The 19,194-nt window shown below is 41.2% G+C and overlaps 1 protein-coding gene across 2 annotated transcripts; it reads right to left on the bottom strand.

The window, feature by feature from the left end:
* Positions 1-9,691: 9,691 nt before the first annotated feature.
* ETAA1 (ETAA1 activator of ATR kinase) lies at positions 9,692-18,617 on the bottom strand. Of its 2 annotated transcripts, XM_065631380.1 has the most exons (7): positions 18,361-18,617; positions 17,323-17,460; positions 16,977-17,053; positions 15,300-15,418; positions 12,843-14,971; positions 10,762-10,901; positions 9,692-10,355 (listed from the first exon to the last, which is right to left on the bottom strand). In XM_065631380.1, the coding sequence occupies exons 1-6, from the start codon at positions 18,584-18,586 to the stop codon at positions 10,786-10,788; spliced, it is 2,805 nt and encodes a 934-aa protein (XP_065487452.1). In that variant the 5' UTR covers positions 18,587-18,617; the 3' UTR covers positions 9,692-10,355; positions 10,762-10,785. The 2 variants fall into 2 exon arrangements, with proteins under 2 accessions (XP_065487452.1, XP_065487451.1); XM_065631379.1 differs by having other exon boundaries at positions 9,692-10,901.
* Positions 18,618-19,194: the final 577 nt, after the last annotated feature.

The following is a 19,194-nucleotide window of genomic DNA, read 5'->3' as shown; positions in this document are numbered from 1 at the left end:
GGAGTTGCAAATTGTACAACTCCTGTTATATCGCACTGAAACACACTGGTGACTGTTGTGAAAGAATTTCATTAGAAGTTAGGTAGGGAGTTCTTGGAACACACAATTACTGGTTGCGACTAGGAAAGTGTCGCTGCACAGAACTTCAAGTTTTACTGCGTGAGTTGTTATGGCTAAGGCCATGTACGAGTTAGAATGAGGTTATCTCAGTGAGTTTTACAAAGCAGGGTGATTTTTTTGCCTAGGTTTTTATTTTATTCTGCAAAGTTCCCCCAGCCAACCTAAAAGCAGTGTGACAACCAAACTCTCGAGGACAGAAATAACAAAATACTTCTGTGTGTGAACCATTAAATGAGATTATTAGAAGTATTCTCTCTGATACAGGGAGGGTATATAATGCCACACAGTCCTACAAAATGTTGCATTCTTTAGTATCATGATCTAGAGGCTGTGTAGGCCTTGACTCAAGAGTCCAGATATGATGCAGGTGAGTCATTTTCTAGTTCATACATATGAACTTCAGATCAGACCAATATATCCTGTTTCTGTGAGTGACTCTCTTTTTGTGTCAGGACCATGATGTAGTTTGGACGAGATGTAGAGCTGAAGGTTTTAAGTGATGAGAGCTACAGAAAAATGAACGGAAGGATCCAGATCTAGATCTCCAGCCTGTCTTCATGTATCCGAATGCCACAACTGTTATGGTGACCAGAATTCCTCCACTACTGGAAACCAGATTACATTAAATGCTTGGGGTGCATGACCTCCCTGTCTCACCTTTCTTGCCCTGTAACACATGTATTGTGCTGCTCCACTTTTCTTACAGTGTGAAAGGAAAGGTTTTCCTTTGGAAACCCTGCAGTTGTGAGGCAGCTTTGACCTCTGACTCAGTTCAAGGCTTCTCTGTACTCTAGCAAATCTGAAGGTGACCACCGTTCCTCCACTGTGGGCTAGTGGCACACAGTCTTTTCTTCTCCTTTCCCACAGCCGTCCATGTGCCAACAACAGGCCCAGCTGGCTGTCACTTGGCAGCCAAGGCCCAGTCCTGCCCTCTCCATCACAAAATTGGATTTGGATACATTAACACGATTCTGTTTAAGTGCGAGTTAATTACTGCAAGTTCCTGGCCTCTGAGCCCATCAGGGCTGATGAAGCCTCATGACCCTTCCAGCACAGCAGTGGATGGCTGTGCAGTACTGCGTTTATCTAAGAACACTGAAAATCTCTGCGGCTTTCCCAGTGCAATTCCAGCTGCAAGTAAATTTTTCCAGACGCGTTTAGAATATACCTTAGAAAGGAACTTAAAAAGACATCTCTCCGTTACCCAGTGGACCATTGCAAATACCCGTCTTGAGCAATAAAAGGTGAAGCACACCTGTGGGGCTGGAGTGAGAAATCACAAGTTTCCCACTGAGCTCTAAAGAAAGTTTGCGTGTTCCTGCTGTGCAAGGACGTTTTATGTATCGGAGGTGAACTTTCTGCGCATTCAGAGGAACAAATCCTCCGGTTGTGTAAAGTGTCCCCAGCTCCACAGAAGAGCCGTGACAATTTACACCGGCTGAGGTGCTGCTCAAGCATTTTTGGTTATGGGCCTTATTTACTCATGGCTAGTTAGAGTTCCTGTGGAACTGTTATGGCACAGTGTGGGTGTAAATCTTTCTTTAGGCGCCTTTGGAGCAGCTAGGAGATAGCTAAACCTGCCTATAAAGTAGAAACATCCTTGAGCATATGCCTGGCATAACCTTAGAATAGAATGGTGCTGTAGCAATCTGCAGTATAGCTATTTTTGCCTAAACGAAGATCCACAAATAACGTCCACTAAAAAGTTGCCACACGGGATAATTAGGTAGTGAAAAAATCCCTTTGTGTTTTGGCATAGCCCATGTCATTCGTGTCTGCGTCTTTAAGCAGTTATGTCCTGGAACAAGCTTAGCTCCTCATCGACTGAAGAGTGTTGTGCTGGCTTACCTACTTTTGCTTCTATAAATGTTTTAGTCAGGGAATGGTGTCGGCCACTCTTTTTATTGAAATAAGTTTGTTAAACAGTTGAACACTGGCCTCATGTAGGCAAGGCCTAAGGTACTGTCACGGAGCGACAGTTACTCATTGCAGTAAAATAAGGTCAGTGTAAATAAGAATGTAGTTGCCTGGCTAGACTGTTAAACACAGCTTGTTTCTGCGTATTCAGAGGTAATTCACATCTCCCTGTGGTGGGACGCAGCTGTGCCACAAAGGTTGTGTGGCGTTTTCACAGCAAAGCCCTGAAATACAGATATTTCCGAACATCTTCTCCTGACAACACCGTGAATGGTGCCACCAAAAATTAGGGTGATGGTGAACGAGGAAACCATTGCTGGCTTTCGTAAGCCTCCTTGCGATCGGCATGCAGAAAGCCAGCAGTGAGAAGGAGGGATGAAAAGCTTGGTCTCCAGAGTCCTCGTCTGTTGTCTCAGAGGAAGGTGGTTCTGCAAAGTACAGAACATTTCAATGTGTTTTCTGCATGTGGTATGTGAAGTGCAAGGGATACAGAACTGTCCTACACAAAGATGTATCTCTAGGTAACACTAAGGGGGAAAAAAAATAGGTCCCCATGAAAAAATATTTCCCTAGCAGTTTTTAGCTTTAAAGATATTAAATTACAGTACAACTTCCCAAGAGTGTTCTTGCAAGTCATTTATACCATAACACATAAAATTACAGTAAGCCTCCATTAGTACTGTGGCTACTTTTGTAATCAGTTTTGAAGAATGTGCGCCATCAGTGGAAATATTTTGATTTAAGTTCATATTGAGGAGCAGTCTGAAAGTTATACTCTAAATTACACTTTAAAATAAGTCCCATGGTACATCCCTACAATATATATGGTATGCTGACTCTGTGTAATTAAATTCTTGTCTAAAGTTGTCATTAAGTTGCAGTAAATATTGAAGCTAGCTTCATTTTAAAATAGATTTACTTCTTGGTTTTAGATGATAAATATTCTCGTATAGAAAATTAATTAAAATATTCATACGTGTATATAACTGGGCAGGACTGGTGGTTTTAGCTGTTACAAGCAAGCAGACTGGCAGTGGCTTTGATCAGAAGCAAGGTAGCTGACCTTGTCGAGGAATGAAAGTCCCCGGCCCTCTCCCATATTCTCTCATTCCTAGGTCAGAAATAACATCAAATTACTTATTAATTAGTGAACCACGAGACTTCCTACGAATAACAAAAATAAGGCAGTTTTGGAGGGTGGAAGTAATCTTTTCTCATATATGCTCCAGCCATTGTGGGTACAACACTACCATTAAATGAAAAGGATGGGGGAAAGAAGGGTCAACTCTTTAGAGAGTTTAAAAAGCAATGTTATTTTCAGAAGTTTGATGAAACCGAGTGGGATGATAGAGGAGAAAGTCTCAAAAAATCTCTGTATCTGCAGAAGTGCTCAGGTGCACATTCATTTTTATTAGCCCCTAGAGAATCCACATTGGATTCTCATGCTATGGGACTCAACCAAAAAAGCTTCAGTTGGAACTTGGATCTTCTAGAAACTCTGTTAATTAGTCTGTCAGAAATCAGGCTTGATTACTTTCAGTGCTCACAAAACTGGTTGTGTTTTTTCTGGAACACAGACAGGCAAATTGCTGAGATATATCCAACATGTCTTCCAAGAATCTCTCTCACGCTTTCGTTAATGTTTGACTCTCTCCATTTCCCAGATGTGTGCTTGGGTGACGTTTTTATAACAGGCGTGTTATGTAGTTTTGTTGGTGCCTCAAACTTCCTTAAGAAAATGAAAAAGGGCCTGTCTTTATCTGGTCTGCACCGACTGACATTATCTTAAACCATCTTCAGATTTCTTTCCATCCACCTCCATAACTCTTTCTACAGGCTGTCCTCCAACTTTTCTTCTTATCGCTATGGTTATCTAATAGAAAACTGTAACTTGAGCAGACTCTTTTTAATGTGTTATATTGTCAAGATTTGACACACTCATGCAGTGTATTCAAACTTCGTTGAAATTTTTCGTTGATGATGTGCTCTGCTCATTGGTGATCTACTCAGCTCTGGTGAGACCCACCTGGAGTCCTGTGTCCAGCTCTGGTTCCTCAGCACAGGACAGACACGGACCTGCTGGAGAGGGGCCAGAGGAGCCACAGAAATGATCAGAGGCTGGAACAGCTCTGCTCTTACCAGTTGTAAGAAAGGGTCCAGATCAGCCTTTGTCACCTGGGGGAAAACTGTATAGAAAATGAATCTGTGCAACTTTGCCCCCAGCTCGTAAGTGAGCACAGCTTTCTTTTCCTTTCTTACTATTGGTTGGAAATCTGGCGTTTAAAAAAACCCAAGAAAATCTTCTGGGATCTTCTGAGGTTTTATGTTGGAAACTAAGGTCTTTGCTGGTTTGATTACCATTTCTGATGAGCGGCTCACATTGAAGTCACACAAGTTGGCATGCTGAAAATTGAGCAAGCGATATGGAAAACAGTGATTCCACAAAATTCAGTTTCGTTTATTCATCGCTAACACCTATTCAAGTTCAATAACAAAATAGTTATTAGGGTTGATGTCATCTTCACTTACAGCATTAGAGTTTACAAAAACATCTGGCCCTATCCAGGTACAGTGTACCCTACAGGAAGCAACCAGGAAGACAGGAATTCAATTTTTTTATATATAGTTTTAAGCATATATTTCAGGTTTTTGCTGTAGAACATGAGAGCTCATTTAAAAACAAAACAAAACACCTTTGGAAGTCATTATTGGCAAAAGAAGCGTTAACACTTCTACTAAAATGTTTCCAAACTGTTATGCAAGCCTTGGAGACCACATTTTTCTTTCTCTCATTACGTTAATTTTTTTTTCTTTTTTTTGTCATTGAGGTTCAGCTTTCTGCAAGTCTGTAACACTGAAAGGTGCAGCTGAGTATCCAATGGGATATTCAAAACCAACTGCTCATCATGCTCTTTCTCATACTGATGTGACTGCCCAGGAGTAACTTCCCCAGGTGCTTGAGTAGCTTTGGACACTTGGCTCTACAGCCATGATTCTGCAAAACGTGCCCAGCATGTGCTCAATTTAGGTACATAAGAAATCTCATCCTGCTCAGGCAAAAAATAATAATTCCCCAAACCTAAATTGCTATGCTCAGTTAGAATATAATATTTTATTTGGACATCGTCTGTTCACGGAGAGCATGGCAGCACATGCGAAGCTTCATTCCTATGTCTACGTGGGTCCTAATTTTCCAGGATTACAACTTGAATCAAGTTATTTCCTTTAGTGATGACAAGCTGCAAAGAGCAGACAACCTCATTAAAAAGGGAAATCTGTAAATCCCATAGTCCTCTCCTCACCTCTGTTAACTACATTGTTCAAGGTGAAAGCTGTTAACTGCGGCTTTTAAAAGGTATGCATAAATGCAACCTTTCCCCCCAAAAATCCTTTGAAAATGCACATAAACAATAACAATTTCTGCTAAATGCAATGCTGTTTTACTAGATTTATGTGCTAAAGACAAAAACTACTTACGATAATGAAATAACATGGGCTTGATTCTTTATTCGCCTGAGTCACTCCATTACCTCCAGTGCTTTAAGGAAATTGCTGCAAGAGTAGAATCAGGCCCTTAATGGTTTGCCAGCTCCTGTCTGGACAATAGTCACAGAAATTTATATTTAGTTCCACGAGAACAGTACATTAGATATCCTTAAGTGTTTTATGAAGCAGGACTTTCCTGACTATTCTGACAAAACCACCAGCATGTGTAGTAACTGGAGCTTTGAACAAATATTGCAGTTATGATTTACAGCACAATTGCCAGAGTCCTCCTGCTTCATCTTTGACGGCTGCTTACTCAGGCTGTCATTTTTAGCTCCGCAGATTATATCTGCTTTGGCCTCTTCCACAAACACTGGATTCACTGGAGTGTGTTGCAGACAATACAGCTCTCAAACAACGAAGCATTTGTGTTCATTTTCTTCTGTACAACGAAGCATTTGTGTTCATTTTCTTCTGTTTTATCTTCAGGATTCTACTACTTAGGTCACTATCTGATGCTTCCAGCTTTTCGTTCCTGACAAATCGTGGCTCTTTTAAGGCTTAAAAAACTATAATCAATGAATTAATCTATGTTATTCCTCTGGGTATAAAGGTCTAGATGTAATACTTGGTACATATAGTATAAGATTACATTGCTATTCCTGAACTGCAGCCCCAAGATTAATTGTGCCTTATAGGCCAAAATTTGAAGAGCTGTTGGATTCTGGCCTCTCTGAAAATCTGATACAACTAACAAAATAAAACCCCAGTGTTACTAAATTTCTGAAATGCTTTAAACACGATCCCTCACTAGCATGAATTGGAAAGGTGTGAATGTATGTATGTATATTCCACAGCACACGTTTTTAGATACAGATAAGGAAAACAATGATGAACAGATCCTTTACTATACCATATCTGCCTTTCCTAAAATAAAACAATCCACCACAGGCTTTACTTGAAAAAGATAATGCTCGGATTTTAGTGATTAACACCATTCATTGTGAAATGCTTCAGTATCTGTGGAATAAAAATTGTACCCAGGTATGGGGGCATACAGGAATTCCATTTACATTTAAACTTAAGCTCACTGATTGCTCTGCTCATGTAAAAAATTACTGTGCTCTGAATGAAACGAAGATGAGTGCTTAAGCAAACAGTCATAAATTAATTTATAATGAGACATTACAGTCATAATTTAATTTAGAATGTATTTAAGATTGTTGCTACTATTTGTATAGGTCTTGTTTGCCTGGAGGAAGATGTGGCTTCACAGTGAAATGCCAGCTATTGAAACACCGAACTTCTTATGCGTACACGTGTATTAATTGATTAAAATTGTGTAGATAACGAAGCTCTGCTATCTACTGCAAGCGGACAAAAGCTCGTGTGATTGAGGCACGTGCAGTATTAGCGAGTCACCAAGAACTTACCAGGAAGCATGAGGGATGCCGAGTATAACCTGTAAGATAACCTGTAAAATCTGTGGGGTCGTGAGGCTGCTGCCCAACTCCCCACCTTGGTGGTGAGGAGAGGAAACGTAGCACAAGAGTGAGGAGCAGCCTTGCAGCTTTTGCACTTCTCAGCTGCTCTCTGGAGCTGCTGGCTGCCCACGCACAGCAGACCAGCTCACTATCACATCCCTGAAATATCTTACGGCCACTTCTAAGTAGTTCAGGCACCCAACGTCAGACCTGCTCTCTCTGCGTCACCCTGAGAGCACCTGAAATGACTCTATGCCTCATCTGTGCCCCTCGGGGTAGGAGCCATCTCTAGCTACGCCCCTGCTGCGTTGCTGCCTTTAATATCCAGATGTTCCAGAGTTAGGCAGAGGTTAAACTCCTCAAGTCTGCACCGCTGCCCTGTCTGCTGGGGCAGGTCCGTGTCCAGCGCCCGCTGACGCCAGCGTGACGGGAAGAGGTGAAGGGCAAGGCTGGCACAGAGAGCAAAGGCACTCGCAAGAAAAAAGTTGCGTGCTGAGCACTCTTTCAGTACATATATAGCCGGACAGTTTATTTTTTCATTAGATTTCTTCTAAATCTTCTGGATGTTTCTGACCAATCAGTATGAATATATTTATTTTTTAAAGACAAAAATTCCTAGCTGGTGGAATTATATTTTTGATATTGTAGAGGTTGTTCTTCTTTGTAACTGTTTCTAAGCCCTAATGAATCTTCTGTCTGCATTGACTCCACCAATGAAACTATATGTATTTCTCCAAGCTTTTTACTTTTATCAAAATTGCCTAATAAATACTGCATAGTACTAGTTTAATTTTAACACAAGAAATTATTTATATGTTTATAACAGTGTCAAGTCACAAAAAGAGGTAACTCTATTCAATTTGTGAACTGAGAGATGGTATGGTAGGGCATTTGGGGATAGTCAGGGTGTGACCAAAAAAAAATCTTAGTAGTTTGTCTCAATGTCAGTTAAGAAACCACGATCCCAAGAACTTGCGATTTCTATTTGGAAATTAATGTTTAAGAAAAATCACATTACAGGCTTGATGTGTAACATCTATGCTAAAAATAGGGGTTTATAAAAAGTAAAATAAAAATCAAAGCTCCTCTGTTGTGATTAGTTTAACAGGGGAGGGCAATGGTTGCATTTGCCATAAACTGTCAGAATTAATGTGTTTCACACTGATCAGCAAACAGATGCTTTAAATATGGTTAAGCAGCACATAGGAAGTACTTGGGTAAGTGACAGCAGTTGGTCAAGAAGTAGTTCGTGTCTTCCTCCAACTGGAAGGTTTGCAAAGGAGGCACCAGTGGTGGCATTTCAGGTGAGCGGTTCCAGGGCCTTTCTGTCCTGGGCGCTGACAAAGTCAGCATCACCTGCAAGAGCAGGAAGCTGCTTTTAAACTTTTTGTGTGCTCCAGGGCACACAGTGGCCAGCATGTAGGATGGATCATTTCATTTACTGAGCCATAATGTCCTTAGTCTGTATTTCATGTTATGTTTCTACTATTTATCCCAATTTCAAGCCTGATTAAAAATTAGTCCTTTTGCATCAGAGAATGAAACCTTCCTAAAAAAATACTCTCCAGTTCCCACAACAGTTCCTTCCTTTCCAGTTAGCTCATCTTCTCTAATCTGAAGTATAATTAACCATTTCATCATTGAAAACAAAAATTATCCTGGTTCCTTTACAGAATTATTTCTGGAGAAATATCCCAGGGAAGGAAGGGTTGATAAGCTGAACACTGTCCTAGCAAAAGCATGACTTTTCTCTTTCTCAATAAGATTTGACATTCTTACGTATCAGTGCCTTAAAAGCCAGTTTTATAACTCTCATATTTAATACTGATAGTAGAAGCCTTTTTTCATTGCCACTTTCTTGGCTAACAGTGCATCTGGCAAGTTACCTGATAGTTTAGATTTTCCTAGACCACCACAAAGACAAGCATATCCTTCAGGTACACAGATCAAACTGCATTCTCAGGATAAATACAGTTTTTGCAACAACCACTATTTGGGGTTTATACTTCTTTGTCATATGGACATGCAAATCTTCTGTCTCATAAACTGTTTGAACACTGCCAGCAGAGGCTTGACAACACAAGAGAGTCGTGCCGTTGCAGGTTATATTATCTGTTTAGGGTATTATTATGATGAAGTTCTTTGAAAAGCTGAAAACCTTTTTTTCTGGGTTAATTTTCAGCCAGATCAGTGAACTGATTCAACTCATCACATATTGCACAACGGCTGGAGCTGGCAGGACACAGAGCTGCAGCCACAGAACGTAAGTAATACAGTAATACTCACTGGGCACCAGCACAGTCTTTGGTGAACGTGCGGATTTGATTTCATGATCAACCATCTAGCACCAAGAGTGGTGATTAATCCAAAAGCAAATTCACTAGTTTGAAAACCAGTGTAGTTAAGTGTTTCAGGACTCAACTGCAGAGGGTTGTGTGTAGAACCAGTCCCTCCACCAAGGATTTCTAGTTCAAATGGATCAAATTGTCACCACTACGGGCACAAAATTGAGGTGTGGAATAACTGGGTAAATTACCAAGAGAGAAAGTGAAGGTAAAATCCATATAGAATTCCCATTTCACTCCTTTTTTTACCAGTTTCTATAGTAATTTCCAGAAGAGACTAAAAAAATGTAAAAAAGTTTAATGATGATTCACAAATATACAATACTTACATTTTTAGGAGTTACAAAAATGGCACATACTACAGAAACCAAAAGCTTCCTCTAACCTTTGGTACATTTCGAAGTTATTTATTTACAAAGAAGAATTACAGTCATTTTTCATAGTGTCACATGTTTACATATAAGCATTTCTCAGTTGAAAAATATCTTGCAGCTTACCCACAGGCAGTTTTTGCAGTTTGAGCTTTGCACCCATCTATCACATCAAAAATTCTATCAGCCCCTGTTAAGCTGACATGACATTGCATTTTTATGTTTTAACAGCCTTTAGTTTGAAAAATATATACAACGCGTGAGGCTAAACTGATTCATGGTTGTGAGATTTCACCTGGTGTATTTTATAAAATGACACAGGCTACTTTTTTAAATTAGCTTGGTAACACATTTAGAAAAAGGAGGTCCCATTTTGTTAGCTAGAGTATTTCCAGCTCTTCATGAAGGGAATTAAAAAAAAAAAAAAGATAAAGTGTCCTTTCCAGGATGTTTTTTCACCTTATTAAACTTTTATATTAAATTATTCCTTCACTATGTACAATTCTTACCTAAGGTAATGGAGACAAACTGATCACGCTTTCCAAATCCTGTTCATTTCCACTAGTTTCCAGATGTTGCATGCTTTCCAGATTGTACTTTCTTTAAACCAAAACTTAAAACATTTCTTCTACCTGAGAGCAGACATTAGTATTTCTCAGTCTCTGTGTACTTGTGGGTCTTCTTATAGATGAAAATATTTGCAACAAGAGAAACAGAGCCAAAACACAGTCTGTTTTTGACATCTACTTATGAGTGTTTACAAACGCTTTCATGCTCTGATGATTTTCAGACAATAATTTTTCAACACATACCAGTATGTGAACTCAATACAGTCTTCATGGTGCTGAAGGTAATTTGGGACTACACTTTAACAACTGGTAGTTTTTAATTAAGACTAAATACCACCAGAGTTTTAGTTACGGTTCAGGTCAAGATTTTTTTAAAATACAGAAATAGAAAAAGCTTGCTGTCAGTAGCTGTCAACAGAGTTTAAAAAGTGTCCGCCAGCATTACATTATTTCCCTCCCAAAAACTTACTCCATAGACGAAATAAACTCCAAATCAAGTATCTTTAAGGGATGCCTGCATTCTGGATTTTCTTCGGGCAAGAGCTTCTTGCTTTTTTCGTTCAATCTCTTCTTGAGAACATTTTCTGGCTTTTTGTTCCACCACAGACACTGTAAATAAAAACGTGTATTAGGAGCCTTCAAGTTTGTTCAATATGTATTTTAACTTATCTGTTGGCAATGTTTGGAGATCTATGGCAAGAGCACACTATTCTGACACGACAGGCACCCAAGATAAAAATGGCTCATCTATCCTGTCCCCAAGGCAGAAAGGGGGATAAGATGCGTGACCTTTGTAGTGCTACCGATTACGACCTCCCAATGAAAATACAGGGATGCAGACATTTGCTTCAAGGAAATTTTACTTGGCTGCCCTTCAAGTGAACCTTGTGACATCAGGAGTCAACCTAGGAGATGGCAATGGGTTAAGAACATTAAGACGATCAGAGTGAAAAGGGCTCTACAATTTACTGAGTTAGGCAGAGATATGGGCACGGAGATGGTATAGACACAGGGGTCAGATATAGTACAGGTGTCGCGCAAATAAAACCAGAAAGGTTGAAAAAAGGTCAAAAGTAGCAATAAAAATTGGCAAAGGAGACAAGAACATGATAGCTAAGTGTAATATTTTATATGTTGTGTTACAGAACTATAAATTGCCATACAATAAAATCCTGACCTCGCTGGAACCAACAGGAGCACTCCCATCATTCTGGACATGTCAAGAATTTTACCATTTTTATACACCAATTTCCCATTAATGTGTTTTTAATAAGTAGTCTTTCAAACTAGATAAATAAAACAAAGGGTCTCTGCTTCTTAAAAAACAGGGTGTCCATGAAAAATTACTTAACAGTTTTGGAAAGGATCACTTAACATCTTTTTGTTACAGCAATGTCCTTTCGCCAAAAATTTAAGATGACAGTGGTTGTTGATCTGTAGAGAAAATCTATGCCATTCTTTTTCATTCCTTTATTCTCTAGAACATTCCACAGAATGACTAGGTATTTTTCCCCTCCCTTCCCCCTTAATATCCAGAATTTCTACTTTCCATTTATTTGCTTCTTTGCAGAGCACAAAACAGAGATAAAATACTGATTTTTCAAATGATGCTGGCTCATAGTTTGCAGGAATTTTTTGTTGTTGTTGCTTTTGTAATGGTGCTTCCTGAAAACTGAGGTTGATACAGTACACTCTAAGGGCACATTTTATCAAAATTAATATTGACTAAAACTTCACCGAGTCATGACATCAAGTAAAAAAAAAAAAAAAAAAAAACACCTGACTGGTGCTTGATTTGTTCTACATTTCCCCAGCAAGTAATACCAGTGCATGGAATATTACGGACCATTGCTTGATGATGGAAAAGTGACTGACCTTCCCTCTAGATGAAAGGAAATGTTAGTGTTTAGACTGATAACACAAGACTATTTCACTGGCAATTTTAGCCACAGAGCAAACAACAGTACAGGGCCGAGGTTTCAGAAGCACTGAATGATTTGTGGTTCCAACTTCCAGGTGTACAATAATAAAAAGAAATGAGCATTTTGTATCACCTGCTGCTGTCTTTCCCTGCCCCACCGTTAGCTGGGGTTTTACAAATCATGGCTAAGTTATTTTTAATGTTTTTCAAAATGAACTGTAAATTAAAGCACAGATTCACACTACAACATTTACTATGTATCAAAATAGTAGTATTTTTAAGAAACGATTTAAGGATGTGGTACGCAGATCGCTGCCATCAGCCTTTTACTTGATCTTAGTGATTCTGAGTGTCTATGGACAGCGAGTGTGAAATATTCAGAGAAGTGGAATGAAAATGGGAAACAGAAGTTCTTAACTACAGGGGTTCAAGAGATGTCAGGACAATTTTATTCTGGAGAAAATAACCTCCAGATTCTCCCTAGAACATTGGCCAACACCTAACCTGAATGGATGAATACTGAAGCCTATTGTAAGTTGCAATACAGTACAAATTTCCCCTTTGACATTCTGATTACGGTAAGAAAGCAAACAAAACCAGTGTAACAGTGACACCATAAAGACAAATACCTGATGTATTTGGCAGTGCAAAAGACTCTGAGAGGTGCCTCTTGAAAGGTGGTTTCTTATTGTCGAGCTTGCTGTGCAAAGTCACATTCACCTGATTCTTGCTTCCTTCCAAACCCTGTGCGGTAATTCCAGGGCCAGAATGACTCCCAGGCTTTTCAGAGCCTACATGGAACGCACTCTGAGAACTGTTAGTCTTTCGGAACTTAAACTTTGAAGGCATGAACGATGTTTTGTTACCGGAACTGTTATCTGGCATCTTTCCAGTATTATACAAAAGACCTGGGCGGTCTGTTTTGCTACTAAAAACGTTTCCAGCATTAACAGGACTTACTTCAGAACCAGTCTCTCCTGCTGGCACAGAATTTGACCGATACCATTTTCCTGAAACAGTACCTTCGGAAGCAGCCTGATGACAGTTTTTAGACAGTGTGTATTTACACTCCACAGAAGTACCCGAGATCATAGTTTGAGGACTCGAGATGTTTTTACAGTTCACAACGTGACCTGTTGTGGCCAGCCCACGTGTAACCTTTGATGAATTCCTACAGGAATCGTTCCGTAAGAAAGTGTCCTGTTTTGCATTTGGTTTTTGTGCCAAGAGGAGATCGGGTAGCCCTTGTTTAGATGCTGGGAAGCTGTTAAAAACATTTGGTCTGGAATTAATACTGGCCCCTTGCATAGTTTTACCCCTTTCATTTCCTTGTTTAACATCCTGGCTCTGAGTCTGCTTTTCTATATCGTCACACACCTGATACAACAATTCATCATCCTCACAGTTTGCATCCCAAAGACTGTCGGATTCACAAAACATGTCTAATACCTCATCAGAGAATTTCAGCTCATTCCAGTCATCAAATGACAGAGGACGTTTATTTGATATTTCAACTTGATTTAAGTGACCTGTATTAGCTTGGTTAACCACTTTTGTTAGATCCTTAGACTTCATATTGGTAGAATCACTGGATGATTGACAGAAAACGTTGTTTGTGTTATTCCCAGGTTTTTCATTCCATTGTCTATGAGGATTGGATCTTGAAGGAAAAAAAGGCAGAGGGTCACTTTTAGGCTGAATTGTTCCATTTCCATTCTTCACTTCAGATTGCGTTGAAACAGGAATATAGTTCAAATTACTGTTTTGGGCACTTTTGCAAATAGAACTTATTTTACCTGGCTCAACATCACATTTGCCATGAGAGGCTCTGGCCTCTGAGTTTTCTGTCTTACATGGTTTTTGTAAAGAAAGGGGTTTTACAACATTTTGTATGTTTTTACCAGAATGTTTCAAAGGTGAAAACTGCAAACTGTTGGATTTGTGTACGCTCCCCAAACAAGTTCCTGAATTGCCACTACTTCTTTCCTTTGTTGTGCTACCATCACTGAAACCATGCACTGATGGATTTCTAGGAAGTGCTGGTGCTTCTTCAGTACTTATCAATTCAGGATGCTGGGTTATTTGCATCACAAAAGAGTCATCTGCCAAAAAATCTGTATCCCAGTCATCAAAGTCATCACTAACTACTCCAGCAAGTTTACTGGAGACCACCAATTGTGGCTTCAAAGAAGAAGGATTTTTTTTTGTCAACGGGTGAGAATCAGGTTTTGGCAAAGTCCGATTCACGCTTCCTAGTGCACATAGAGTATCTTTGTGATGTGCCTCCAAATTACCATGTTGCATGTCTCTAATTTGCTCAGGAAGGTGTTCCTCCTCCAAGGTGCTTTTATTTTCATGGCAACTAGTATTTAAAGAAACATCTGACAGTCCTTGGCTCAGCTGTCCACTACACTTCTGGGTAGAGCAGTCAAAAAGAGCACGAAGGGCTATTTCAGCCTCAAAGTCTACAGGCTTTTGACTGCTAGATTGACAGGGGTCTGCAGCGGCGATGCCCGTGCTCTGTGCTACTGGTTTCAGGGACAGACCAGTATCTGTTTCAGAAACTTCACCAAAGAGTGATTTCGGGTTCTTCATATTTGCTTCATCCTTAGAATTATTTGAAGACTCTGAAGTGGTCTGGATGAAGTCATGACCAAGCCTCTCTTGTTCCTGAACAGCATCTAGCTCTACTAGATTTTTATCAAATTCCTTAGCCAATTTCATGAGTTCCTCTTCAGGATTTTTAATTTTAAGATCTCTAGGTTTAAAAAAAATACAGAAAAGAAAGTCAGACCTACTGAGAAAGTTTAGCCAAGCTCAATAACACTACTATATGAGCTGTTCATTCTCTAGTTTAACAACTACAGAGAATATGACTGAATCCCACCATTTTCAATGCACAGTCAGCATGCAATCTTTTTGATAATTCTGAAGAAACACCCCCTTAAGAGGAGATATCAAGCCCAAAGTTAAAAGCATTCTGCATGCTAATGCACAATTACATGCGTCACTATACATAAAGGAACAGCACATACCTGTTTTCATGGAAAAACAGCTGTGATGGGCAAGAAAAAACTGTAACTTACCTTGTACAAGTTAACTTTGTCCTTGCTCGCACTTTTACTACGGCGGGCGTACAGGGAATAGCGTCCTCACCAATCCATGTCCCTAAAAGGGAGCCTTCGTTACAGGCTGCTTTTTCATCCTGAATGATTAGATTTATAACAGTTAGCAATTTGATTTCAGATAAAGATTGGACTAGACACACGCCTTGCATTAGTTAAAGTTGCTAAACCAATTAAACTGGATCAAATCTGTTGAGAGCCATAGATATGAGATGAACCAATACAAGCTAAGCGAGATCATTGTGACATTGTCTACTGAGAGTTGATCACTTAAATTATATTGATTTAAAACAGGAACTTAGTTAAAATAACTGAATTTTTCTTTAGTACTCAAATCCAATACTCTGTTTACTACAGGTTTACACATAATCTGCAATACTCACGTTACAAGCCGTGATCTAGTTTACTTTAGTGTACTACTAAGGAGCTAGTTGAGATGCTCTGTCTTTATCCACTTAAAGCAGCATTAACAGATCAGAGAATTTGAAATAAATTGTATTCTGTATGCTTCCAGGAAAAAAATCTGACTTCTTCCATTACAGCTCATTTATACAAGGAGCCTTTAAACAGAAATAAGTAAAGTTTAGAAACTCAATGAAATTCAGGCTTGAATTCTGAAATCTAAGGAGATAAAATACTGCAGTGGTAAATTTTCTGGAAAGCCAGAGCCATGGGACGTGGGACATTACTGCATGTAAGCCAGCAAAAGTTATTTGAACTTTACTAACTACCAGCAGAGCTTTGGGTAGGTTTTCTTCTTTGTAATTTTTTTTTTTAAAGACCATGAACAACAGATAGTTGCAAATCCTGATATTATTTACATTTATGACAGGGCTGTAGTCATTTAAAAGGAAATGGCATCCTTTATCAATGATTTTCCAACTCTTAACTATAATTTCTCACAAATATGTTGAATAGTGAATATGTTTTAAATGCCCCTGTCAAATAAGCAGGCATATTTTGCAAGCTAAATACTACAGAACTGTTTTAGGAATGACATGTTCTCTTCTTGTGCTTAACAAAAAACCAAACAATAAGCCAACACTCTTATTTTAACTTTCCAGGCTGTGGACATCAAGTTCACAGCAAAAGGGAGACACCAAGAGATAGATCTTAGAGTAAAAATGCAAATTATTTAGAATAATGAAGCAACGTTAGTATGTTTATATTATTGTGGAGTCTCCCTCTCATTTGAGTCTTGTTCTTGTACTTCAGCAGTCATTGAAGACCATCCAAAATGTTTAAAAACAACTGCCAAGTACAACCAGTATGTGAAGAAACTCTTACCTTTTAACTGATGAGTGATTAAGGATAAATAAACACAACAGTATGCCTAAGATCTGGGGCAATAACTTATATTCTGAAAGTAAAACTTTCTAAAATGGAACTGGTGCAAGTCAAGTCCACTTCTAATATGTTATTTTTTACAGCATCTGTGACTCATTGAGAGCAACCAATCAAACGCTATGCTTATGATTTTAATTCAATCCAGTTTTATTGAACATGTTCCTAGTTGTCTACACACCCAGTTCTTACCACGAGACTACTGTATCTAAAATTGAACCTTCACTAAGGCTGTAGCACTGTTCCGTTTGATCACTGTATATACAGAGCGTTGTTTTAGAAAGTAACAATTACCTGAGGGGCAATACGATTAACAATTTCTGAAATTTCTACTGCGCATCTACTGGTAGACTGTTTGGGTTTTCCTTTGCCTATGAAAAAAACCAAAAAATCTTCTTAAAAACTGCAAACCAATTCAATTTATAAAGCACAGTATATCTCAAATAATTCAAATATATGCGCTAAAATCTGAGGTTGATTCAGAATTGAAGAATTTATGGGGATGTAACAAAAATAAAACCAAACAACCTAACCACGGTAATAGAAAGGGACCTTTTTTCAAGAAATTAGATAACTTTTAATACACTTCCACTGCATACTTTAAACAGGCACCCTGAAGTCTGGGTTTTGTTAACATTACCTAGGCTCTGTGCAATTGGTGAATGAGGATCCCAAAAGATTTCTTGCTGTATATCGGTGTCATTAACAGGAGAGCTGAAAGTGGGTATTCGAGATTTCCTACTCAACGATCTCTTGGGTGTTTTATGTAAACATGATTCTGTGTAAAGAGAAAGATGATCCTTATTAAAAAGAAAAACCACAAATAAAAGGCCAAAATAACTTAGAACATACAACAGGACAAGACACAAACATGCTTTAGGAACTTTAAGAATAAAAATTAAGTGCGCATTCAATGAAATTTACTTCCGAGAGGACTGTGGTTCACAACTACAGATTTAATAAAGAACATGATTCTGCCCTTGTCAGAGATAACAGAGAATTACATGACACCGACAGCTGTATGCTCAGCATCTGATGGTAACGATGAGAACTGTCAATCCTCCTATTTGAGGGGATATTGACTTCAGCTTACCTTAAAGGAAAAACTATGGATCCTATATGGGAGAATATTTTGTGTTCTTGCTCCATGTCTTTCACCCAGACTCTGATTTGGGTCAGAACTTTAATGGGCCCCAAAACTGATCTGGGTCACAACCCACTTCTGTCTACACCTCCTCCACCGGGCCTTTCCAGCCCGGGCTGTTAAAAGCAGAACAGAGCTGCTCAAAGCCACCTGCAGCCGTCTCAGCTCAGCGGGTGAACCAACACACTGTGTGAAGCTCAGCTGGTCACTCCTGCCCTTTAGACGTGACGCTGCAGGTGTGCGACCCTACAGAAATGATTTTAAAAGATGCGATTACTACATGAGAAGCATCTCAGGAAACGCTTTGCGCTGAACGCTCCGCACTGCCGGGCTTTCCTCTCTCCCGAGATCAGCGCCCTCAGCCCGCTCTGGGGATCGGCCGCTGCTCACGGCTCCGGGACGCGGGGAGCCCCCTCCCGGGGACTCGGGGCTGACACCCCCCGGGCCCCTCCTCACACAGGCCGCTCCAGGCCTCACCGCCGCTCCGGGGCGGGCGGGCAGGGCCGGCGCCCCCCAGGGCCGCTCCCGCCGTACCTGCAGCGCCGCGCCCCGCCGCTGCCTCCCGCGACGGCGACGGCCGGGGCGCGGGAGGCGCCTCCCCCGCGGGCAGGCCTGGGCCCGCACCGCCTTCCGCCGCCTCCTCATCCTCCTCTGCGGGGGGCTCCGCCGGCCGCCGCCGGGTGAGCTGCTCCTCGCCGCCGCTCCGCCTTCTGAGGGCGGCGGCCCGGAGGCAGGGCCCCCTCCGCCGGCTACCGGGCATGGCGTGCGCTGCGGCAGCACCGCCGCCTCCCTCCCGCTGCCGCCATTTTGCCGGGGAACCCGCCGCGCCACCGCCGATTGGCTGCCGCCGCGCCGCCTCGAGCCCCTATTGGCTCCTACGAGGCGGGGAGCTGCAGTTGGCTGGAGTCTCGCGCCGCGCGCCCCTGGCCCCGCCTCTCTGGCCGTGTAGGCTCCTCCCCTCCCGCGCGCACGCGCTCGCTTTGCAGCGCTGCGGCCGCCGGTGCGTGTCCTTCCGCGGCTGCGCTGGCGGCTGCGCGCCCGGGGACTTTAGTGAGTTCGGTGGGAGAAAAAACGAAGTCGCGTCCGGCAGAGGCGGCCGTTGGGCTGGGCTGGCCTGAGGCGGCCTCGTGTCCCCGCGAGGCGGCCTCGTGTCCCCGCGAGGCGGCCTCGTGTCCCCGCGAGGCGGCCTCGTCTCTGAGGCGCCTCGCGCCCGCGGTTCTCCTGTGTCTCCCGCCCCGTCCCGCCGCTCCGGGTCCCGGGGGCCCAGGAAAGGGCTGTTCGGTGGATGTCCTCAGAGAGGAAACAAACCCCAGACGGGCATGAAAACTGTTCCAGCCCGGCATGGGATTTGGGGCTGGCAAAGAGAGA

Source organism: Caloenas nicobarica, chromosome 3, assembly GCF_036013445.1.
Source record: "Caloenas nicobarica isolate bCalNic1 chromosome 3, bCalNic1.hap1, whole genome shotgun sequence".
Classification (NCBI taxonomy): Eukaryota; Metazoa; Chordata; class Aves; order Columbiformes; family Columbidae; genus Caloenas; species Caloenas nicobarica.
This window is presented reverse-complemented; position numbering and strand designations above follow the sequence as displayed.

Bases quoted from the DNA above. Each gene is read 5' to 3' on its own strand.
- ETAA1 (XM_065631379.1), bottom strand. From the start codon at position 18,586: ATGCCCGGTAGCCGGCGGAGGGGGCCCTGCCTCCGGGCCGCCGCCCTC. The intron at 15,419-16,976 runs GTAATTGTTACT...CTAATCATTCAG, and splicing joins TTAATCGTATTGCCCCTCAG to GATGAAAAAGCAGCCTGTAA. The intron at 10,902-12,842 runs GTATTTGTCTTT...TTTTATTTACAG, and splicing joins TGCACTGCCAAATACATCAG to TGTCTGTGGTGGAACAAAAA.